This window comes from Cupressus sempervirens, chromosome 4 (genome assembly GCF_028749045.1).
Source record: "Cupressus sempervirens isolate cs-2001-9-10 chromosome 4, ASM2874904v1, whole genome shotgun sequence".
NCBI lineage: Eukaryota > Viridiplantae > Streptophyta > Pinopsida > Cupressales > Cupressaceae > Cupressus > Cupressus sempervirens.
In genome coordinates, this window is record NC_143121.1 from 775,028,947 (window position 1) to 775,039,221 (window position 10,275).

The 10,275-nt window shown below is 38.7% G+C and overlaps 1 protein-coding gene across 1 annotated transcript; it reads right to left on the bottom strand.

The window, feature by feature from the left end:
- Positions 1-3,128: 3,128 nt before the first annotated feature.
- LOC149563676 (uncharacterized) lies at positions 3,129-3,563 on the bottom strand. The gene has a single exon (XM_089828234.1). It carries the CDS (start codon positions 3,561-3,563, stop codon positions 3,129-3,131), a length of 435 nt encoding a protein of 144 aa, XP_089684360.1.
- Between the last annotated feature and the right edge of the window lie 6,712 nt (positions 3,564-10,275).

Sequence of the window (10,275 nt, forward strand, 5' to 3'; positions counted from 1 at the left end):
ATATAAGTAAACTTCAGAAATTGTATAAAAACACTTCCATATTTTTGCACTTTCATTGCTGCTTTTGGTGAAATCCTGAGCCCAATGTTCCCCTGAATTTCCCTTACAGTTAGCATGGTGAATGCGTCATTCACTCTTCTAAAGTGGTGTAGGCTATTATCATACTGAATTTGAGGAAGATAATTATAAATGATGGTCTTGTCATCGTAAATGCCCTGCTGCTTAAGTCCTGGCCAACTTTTGGTACTTGCAATGGTGTAGAAAAGGTATGAAGTCATATAAAAGTAGTCATTTTCCCGAAGTCCCATGAGCTATCTATGCAGTGAGTCACTGATAATTTCAGCCCAATCAATGTATTTTTTTCCTTCACAGACAATATTAATGAATAGAAGCATCTAACCTTCAAACTCGTGTGAATCCTGAAGACCAACGATCCTGCTCAACAAAGTTACCATGTTCGCCACATCTTCTTTCAGTGATGATCAGTGAATGGATTTGCCTAATTGAGATTTGCCTCTTCTCGGTTGGAAAAACCACAATCTTGCCACAGTATTTAAACATTGAGTTTGATTGGCAGTAAAATATTCCTTGGCAATTCTTAGATTAACGTTGGGGTATTGCATCCTAGCAGGAAATCAAAAAATGATAGCAATAGAGGCAGGGTCTAGGCGGGCAATTGTTTCATTGTTTGGTGAAACAACTTCTCTAGTGCTGGGATGATAAGCCTTTATGCACTCCAACACTAATTCTAGGCATTGTACAGAAATGGGATGTCCGCATGCTTGGGCCAAGCCACTTTCCAATATTTTTCCAGCTAATGGAGTCTTTTCTTCATTCGCAAGGGATGACCAGAAGTCTTGAAGACAAACATTTCCCAAAATGGTATCACCAATATCTAGAAGCATACTTCTTAAAATAGGAGCATAATCCGGCCTCTGATACTTGTACTTCATGGTTTGATTTCAATTCCTTTTCTCAAATATGCCGAATTACAGAGGAAAATAAGAATGCTGATTCGAGCTTGCGTGACTTAATGAGTGGAGGTTTCGAAGTCGCAGGTCAGCAAAGGGTATTTTGTCAAACATTTCGTGTGCTTCCCTAGCACTCTACATGTCATGTTTGTGTCCACCACCCACCTTTTAATCTTTGGCATTACGTCAAACAAATTAGGGGCGATCTCAGGAGCTGCTTATATCCCTTTGCAACTTGTTCATGGATCTTTTATCTATAGCGAGGTGGTGTCAACGGAGGGCGCAAACATCTTCCATCTCTCATGTATGGAGATAACAGGAAATCGTTGATAAGGAATGGTCAAATATCATATAATCAAAGGCATTATTTAAAGCCAAAGCCTATCAAAATGAGCAGACTTCCTCCAATTCGCAATCCGGAATGCAAGAACAAACCTGTGAATTTCAGAATGGGACGTTTGTGGTGACGCCTTTATAAAGTTTGACGGACAGTATTAAGAGATCGTATCAACGGAGTGAGAAGGAAGAGCGGCTTTGGGGAACCGCTCATTGGTCTGGAATGGGCCTTACTTGATGCATACCATTAGTGTAGCTAGCCATAACATTTTAGGGTGTCCCTCTATCCAGTTAGCCGGTGCGTCTACCTGTGCCTAGGTCCCTTATAATTGTAAAGGGCCTCTATATTATACAGGGCCGAGCCACTATAAATTATAGGGCGGGGTCAACATTTTTGGTGAACTCGTTAGGAATAGAACTGGTGGGAAATGAACTCGCTGCTGCTGCTTCATTCTGCTTCCATATTGATCCAAATCTCTTGCATTAGATTTGAAATCTAAGGTTACATTCATCCTTGCCCACATTGTTCCATTTCGTCTCAAGGATTTCAGTTGCTATACTTGGCATAAATAATGCCCCAAACTACTATCCACACGTTCTCTTTAATATTCTCTCACAGCTCCTTCATTTCATGTTTCTTTGACTCCGAGCATGGCTTCTACTGCATATGGCTTTAGATGTATTCAGTTAACTCCAAGGTACTAGAAACACCAATTTTGCAAACTTATAAAACCTTTGACTGCAAATTCATAACTAAATTATCATGCTCGGAGGTAAGGGAATGCTGAATGAACTCCATTTTTGTTTTGATTATCTCTTGACAAGATGTCACTAGCTTGCCAATTGATTCTCTCGAACAGACTCTATGCTTAGCAATGGTATGAGAATTGATCTGAATGATCATGGGACTCGTGTTCCTCCTACATTATCATTCTGCACTTAATTTGCTTCAGAACATAGACCATCGTCCATGTTTGCATATGCACTATGCCAGATGATTTATATAAAATTCGATGAATACCTTGATTCACATCCAAATTCACATATGGTTCATATAATTGGAAATTTCCAAGCAGGTTAATAACCGTCTCATGGAGGTTAAGAATTACGCATTTTTAATCACTATCATTAACCTATTGGAGAGGTTAGGAAAAATGTATTTTAGTGGTTAACATTAACCTTTTAAGAAGTTAAAGGTTAAGAAATGCACGTTTTTGAAGGAAATCATTAACCTTTTAAGAAGTTAAAGGTTAAGAAATGCACATTTTTGAAGGCAATCATTAACCTTTAATATCTTGAGGCTTAGAAGCTGGATTTCGATGATCTCAAGTGTTGTGCGGAGCTGAGAATGAGCCGGAGACACAGAGGCTTAAAGACTCGCAAATTTCAAAGATAGAATGGCCAATTTGATGTTTAAAACTAGGCAAGTTTTAAAATTAACAGAGGCTTATAAAATTTAAAGAATTTTATAACCGGGCAACAGCTGGCTCTAACTGGGGACAAGGACTGACAAGGACGAAGCTCAAATCCAGAATGAATAAAGTAGTGCCTTATCCATTGGGCTATGAAATAGAGTCATTTGAGGTGCCAAATTACAAAAGAGGGAACACAAAAACCAAAAATAGGACAACAGAAAGAAAGGCTAAAACAACACCAACTAACAAGAGCACACCAAAAATGGGATGACCTATATACAAAAAGGTGTAGGGGCACCTTCTACTGATGATAATGTTTTAGGTGTTTCCCATTATAAGGTAAGGGCAACGGGGTACCACTCAGGTATGACAAAATAAAAGAGTTCTTTCCGCATACCTCTTTGATCTAGAATGGGCCTCGCCATAAGGAGTCAAATTTTCCATGTAATCCCTTTGGCTCTCTGCGCTTATCCCAAAGCAAGACAAGATCACCTTCTTGAAACATCCTCTGCTTAGCCTTTCTATCAAATAACCTCTTGACATGGGATTGATGTTCCTGAATTCTATCAACAACCATCTCTCTTTCTTCTTCCAACTTTGTCAAATACAACATTCGTTTCTCAAGAGCATCTTTGAATTCAAGATTCTCAATGGCACTCTGTAATTTCAAGGTGGATAGCTCTAAGGGAAGAGGAAGAGATGGCTCAGTTCCATACAGGATCTCGAAGGGAGAAAATCCTATTGCTCTCTTTTTAGTAGTACAATCTGCCCACAATGCATCGTACAGGTGCTTGTGCCAGGATCTTTGATTAACATCTATCAGTTTCCGCACAATGGTCATAATATTTTTATTGCTTGATTCTGCCTAACCATTTCCTTGTGCAAAATAATCAAAGGAATGAGAGAGAATAATCTCGTATTGATAGCAAAAAGATGATATCTCTTGGGAAGAGAAGTTGGTAGCATTGTCAGTAACAATTTTGTTCGGCACACCAAACCTAACCAGAATGTTTTGTTTGATAAAATTGCACACCACTTCTGAAGTTGTTTGTTTTACTAGGATTGCTTCCACCCACTTGGTGAAATAGTCAGTTGCCATCAAAATATGAGTGTGTCCAGCAGAGGATGAAGGATGAATAGGACCTATGAAATCCAAACCCCATTGTTGAAAGGGGTCTTCGATCACCACTGGTTTCAAGGGTAGTGCAGCCAATTGAACTTTTCTTTTGAAGTACTGACAAGAATCGCACTTCTTCACCCATTCTTCTGCATCTTTGAATATTTCGGGCCAGTAAAAACAATTTCTCAAAATTTTGTAAGCTGTTACTGATGCGGAGTAATGACCTCCACATGCTTCATTATGAAATAACTGAAGCAACTCCTTTCTTTGTTCAGAATCAACACATCTCAGAAAAGTACCATCTATCCCTTTCTTGTATAAGGCGTCATTCCAAAGAATGTATTTTGCAGATTTCAATTTTAAGGTCCTCTTCTCTTTAGGTGATAAATGAGCAGGACATTCCCCATATGTCAGAAAATAGGCAATATTTGAAAACCAGTCATCAACATTACAAATGAATAAAACTAAAGGCATTTCTTCCTTCATCCCTTCTTTAGAAGATCCTTCCGCAATTGCCTTACACAAACCTTTTCCCCTGACAAGGTTTGTAGGTTTTATATCGAGATCATATTCTTGGACTTTAGCTATCCAGGAGGCCCTTTTGTTCATGCCAATTTCTTGTTGTGTCAGAATATTCTTCATTGCTGAGTCAGGGACAAACACCTTGGAGTGAGAGTTTAGGATGTAAAACCTAAATTGTTTCACTGCTCTAACTAGAGCATAAACATTTTTCTCGATCAAAGAGTATTTCAATTCATTTTTCTTAAGAGGGATGCTCATGAATGCTATTGGGGCCTCGGTATTGTCTTTGTCAGGTTGGGTAAGTATAGCAGATAAAGTGTTTTCGGAGGCATACAATACAAATGAAAATACTTAGAGAAATCTGGGTAAGAAAGGGTAGGAGCATGAGCAATTTCAGTCTTGATTTGTTCAAAAGAAGCCTTACCCTCTTTTGTCCACTTAAAATTAGTATTCCCTTTCATCATATCCACAATTGACTTTGTTATCTCAGAGAAGTCTGGTATGAACCTCCTTATAAAGTTTATCTGCCCAAAGAAAGATCTAATTCCTGGTTTACTCATGGGAAGTGACAACTGTTGGATAGCTTTCACCGACTCAAGATCTATCCGAATGCCTTCTTTGGAGATGATATGCCCTAGTAGTTTTCCTTCTGTCACCCCAAATATAGACTTCTTAGGATTCAGCGAGATGCCTTGAGTTCGACATCGATTTAATATTGCTTCTAGATGATGCACATGATCTTTTCTCTATTTTGAAAACACTGTAAGATCATCAAGATATATAACAATGATCTTATTCTTGAAATCCTCAAATGAATTATCCATGGCCCTTTGGAAGGTGGCCCCAGCATTTATCAAACCAAAAGGCATACGATTGTAGGCAAACGTACCCCATGGAGTGGTAAAAGTGGTTTTATGTTGATCTTCAGGTGCAACACTGATCTGGTTATAATCGGAGAAGCCATCTAACATTGAAATGAGTTCAGAGCTAGATACCAACTGCAAAATATGATCCATGACAGGGAGTCCATAATTATCCTTGAGTGACGCCTGATTCAAATTGTGGAAGTCAACACATATTCTTATCTCACCATTCTTTTTCCTAACAGGAACAATATTAGCTACCCATGTTGAGTGGTGAATGGGATAGATAATCTTTGCTTTAAGCATCTTATCAACCTCATTGAAAATAGTGTCTGCCACCTTGGGATTGAATTGTCTTTGCTTTTGCCGAAAGGGAGTTGAACGAGGTTTCAAGGGAATCTGATGTTTAAATTTCCCATCCATGAATTCCTTTAGATCTTCATAACCCCAAGCGAAAACGTCTTGATAAGTATTCAATAACCTTGTAAACTCTTCTCTCTCTTGAGATGTCAAATCTTTCCCTATTAGAACCATCCTTGGATTTTCCTGAGAACCAATATTTATTTTCTTATAACCCGAACAATCAGAAGGTTTGGTGTCCTCAACTTTCTCTTTCCTTTTGTCTTCTTTATTAAAAAGACTCTCTAGGGTGACTAATCCTCTCGGGATAACATTACCTTCTAATTGAATAACCTCAGGATCGTCTTCTTGTTTTCTATTATGATTGTGCGATCCTTCAAATTTTAGGTCTGAAAATGGAGGCCTCCCCTCGAGAAATGCAATTATTTTCCCATCATCATCAAAAACTTGCCAGTGTCGATCATTATCAGGCACACTGGGTCTATGAATCATCTCTACTGTATAAACATCTCTGTTGAATTCAGGATGAGGGATAAGTAGAGATGCAGAGACTACAAGACAATCTGCTTTAGAATTTTGTTCACAAGGAATAGTAAATAAGGAAAAAGCATCGAAATGCTCAATCTCATCCCACACTCTATTCCTATATGCCTTCAATTTTAGATTCTTTGCTTGATATTGCCTTCATACCTGGTTGACAACTAATTCTGCATCTCCTGACACCTTGAGTTGTTTGATCCCTTTTCCTCTTGCATACTCGAGACCAAGTAGGAGAGCTTCATATTCCGCGGTATTATTAGTGGTCTCAAAAGCCAACTTGTAAGCTTTTGGAAATTTCTCTCCTCGTGGTGATATCAACACTATCCCATCACCTGAACCGGAAGAAGAAGAGCTTCCGTCAAACTCCATTAACCATAATGCATTGGTTATATCAGGCATGAGAGGTTCAGTTACATCTCCTTCATTGGACGTCATCATGTACGTTCCATGCCCAGTATCAACATATAATATTTTAGCTCTAGGATCATCTGATTTCAACACTATATATTTAGCTTTGGGTTTAGGATCAAGCTTAACCTTCTTATTTCCAATAGGGATAAGGGCATGAGACATATCCATTTTGATTTCACCACCAAGATCTTTGCAAAAAATTCTGCTCAAAAGCATCCCATAATTGGCAAGAATATCAGCAACCAGGATGTTCAGTTTTAACTTCTTCTCAGGATGTACTGCAAGTGCTACTTGAGCATCTTTCAACTGGCCAACTAGCGGGACTTGTTTTGCCTCCATAGAATACACTTTTCTTGAAGGTTTATTCAGAGAAAGACCCAAGGCATGTGCTACCTTTGAAGGCATGACATTATCAGATGCACTAGAATGAATGATACAATTACTTAACTTGCATCCAGCTATATAAAGAGAAAAATAGAAAGGGTCAGGTTTGCTTGACAAAGATGCTGCAACAAAAGATTCTTTCTCTGTCATGGGTCCTTCCAAATTATCTTCCACTTCTAGAGAAACTCCCGATTCATGGTTGATAGTGATTTCAGGTGAACGTTTCTCTTTGCCAACACATTGGATCAACCTTTCTAATTGATGAGGGTTGGCTTTTAGGTAATCCAATTGAGAAATTTGTACTTTGGTCTTCTTGCAATGATCAATAAAATCAAAAGAGTCTTCCATGGTGGGTGGTGTTTTACCCTTATCTATCTCCTTCACTTGAGAAGGCTCTTCTGGAGTATGCTTACGAGACAGAATCCTCTTAGCAGTCTCATCAGAGGCTTTTTCTTTTGCTTGTTTACTCCATTTTTCTTCCAATCTCTGTCTCCAACTTGGTGTAGTCGCATTGCAAGAATGATTGTTGATATCTTCAGTTTGGTCATCATCAGATTCATACTCCAAGAAATTTATGGAAGAGGTTCCAACAGCGGGTTCTGTCACATCTTCAGGGGCCACATATTCTTCTATCTTCTCCACAGTCAAATGCATTTGCATTAATCTAGCCATCTCAGGACAGCTTGTGCCATCATGATCTGTTGTTAGGTGAAAATCACACATAGCAACTTGTTTGCCAGATGATGAGGGATGTTCGATGGCTAATCTTGGTGTCAATTGGGGTAGCCACTTAGTTGGTCTATTTTGTTGATATGGCAGATAATTCCTCCTTGGAATATCTTGCTACAAAGGTGGAGGATTAGAGGGCAACTGCTTTTTGAGCTGTAATAGATCATTAGCCAATTTCTGATATAAAGGATCAGTGGTAGTGACAGGGGTTTGTTGACCTTTTCCCTTTTGTAGATCACGACTCCATTTCCCTGAACTAAGCAAGTCATCTTCCACCTCGATAGCCAAGGTTTGTGCAGCCGCTAGATTAACGGGTCTTGTCCTTCGTATTTGAAAACTTACATCAGAAGGTTGAGCACTGATGAAGAAAGTCATTTGATTTTCTTTAGTGGGTCTTTTGTTAACAGGGATTCGATTCACCATCTAATTAAAATGAGCAATGAATTCTCGCATGGGCTCATGAATTTCCTTCTTCATTGAAGTCAACTAGGAAAGGAGCAAATGTTCATTTTCAGTAGTCTTAAATCTCCTCTCAAAAGCTTGAATCAAAGTTACCCAAGAAGTAATTGATCCAGCTGGTAGCTGTCCAAACCATTCAGCTGTAGCTTCGATAAGTGTTTCAACAAAAAGACAGATAGAAACATCTTCATATTGGATTGCAAGAACACCGCTTGCTGTAAAGAATGCACTTATATGCTGATCAGTAGTGACTTTTTCATCACCAAAAAACGTGGGAAGAATTTTTCGAGAACCAACGGGCATGTCATGTAGTTGGTTTCCTAAATTTAGAGGGCCAATAGCAGCTCCCCATGGGACTAGTGGCTACGGTGCTTGATGTGCCATGGTTGGAAGAATGATATTCAAGGGCTGTAAATTTATAGCTGAAGGTACAATAGTACCTAGCAAAAACAAAGCTTGAAAGGCTGTAGGGGAAACAGTAGCCTTAGTTGGAGAAGAAGACCTACTACAGACTTGACCTTTCTCTTCTTCTTAGGAGTAATTGGCTTAAAATCTAACTTTTGAAGGGCTTCAAAATCTTCATCTACCAAACCCTTTTGTCTATCAACTCGAGTGTATGGTTTATCAGCCAGCTTAGTTGTTATTATTTATTTGCCCTTGAATATGACAAAGATTCTGTCTGTTTCTTCGTGGAATGACCACTATTCTTTCAATAACTATAACGTCCTGACCAATAGGGGCTCTCCGCAAGATTTCTCCGAACTCTTCTTCTTCTTCAAGAACTCGATTAACTTGATGATATTCTTGTACACTTTGTCTACACCTCCAGGCAAGAGTGTTCAAGTCTAAGATGATATCTTCCTGGGTGTCTTGAAAGCCAAGGTTCAGTTGGAGCACAGGAAAAACGTTCTCATGTGGAAGCACCATTGTACTTCATCATAGGTGACTGTCAATCTTTCTGTTCAGTCTTCCCAACTAGAGCCACCAAAAATCTGTTGGTAAACAGATTTGTCACAGTAGAATTGGCCCAACGGAGTGTATGCGGCAAATCGTTCATAATAGTTGGATAGGCCCTTGATATCCGGCCTTCCTTTGCGTTTTGAGGGGCAGCTCCCTCGTATGATATAATTTTTAATAGATTTTCAAATAAAGAATTCAAACTTCAAAGTTCAAGGAGAGAGTCATGGAAGACGAATGCACCACACGCCCTCACAACCCTCTATGGTTAACAAGATCGATAACGGTGGTGTCCAAGAACTACACTTGAAAGAAACTAATGTTATTAAGCATACTCATTATCATTTGTAAACACTCGCATAGCACCATGAGAATGTCTACCACAACGTATAACAATTTGGATTTTGAAATAAGAAACCCAAAACACATCTCATTTCTTTTTCTTGCACCAAGAAAGCAATAGAGATTTTTCAATTCAGAGATAAAAAGTGTACATACTTTCCAAAATTTATCTCTAGATCAAAATTTCAGCGTAGTGTTCCCTTATTTTTCCAACCAAAAAGTCCCTTTACAAAACCAAAAGGTGTCCTTATATAGACATAGAGGTTAACAACTACCTCTCTGAGGTTAATAACCACCTCCAAAATATGAAATTTTGGAAGGTTAATTAACCTTAGGAAAATTAACCTATACAAGGAAACTTGCAAAAGCAAAACTTTAGCTAGAATTCCTAAAAACGTTTGCATATACAATCACTAATTCTTCTAGCTATTAGCCCTATCTATCAGGACACAATTGATCTATCTCGGAAAGCCCTGTAAGCATCTTGGACAAGTATCATTGATTCATAGTTCGGAATGAACACGTTTTCCATCTTGAGTTTGGCTGTGAGGTATCTATCTTGGATTTCTTTTGACTCCTGCCGATAGGCTGAAATGTTACAATCTCCCAACTTGACTGCAACCAGGCTAAGCTTCATCATAGTTTCAGCATCTGACACATGGTTCTCTATTTCTGAATGAATCTGAACACTGAAGGAATCAAGGAGAAACTGACAATCAACATGATGAAGATCACTTACTAGCACCCCACCTGTGATAGTAGAGATTAATTCATCTGTACTTTTTGCTTTGAGCTGCTCCAAAGAGGTTATTAACTTTTCAAACTCAGTGATCCCTTTGTTGATGTTTATCATCTTCCAACCAACA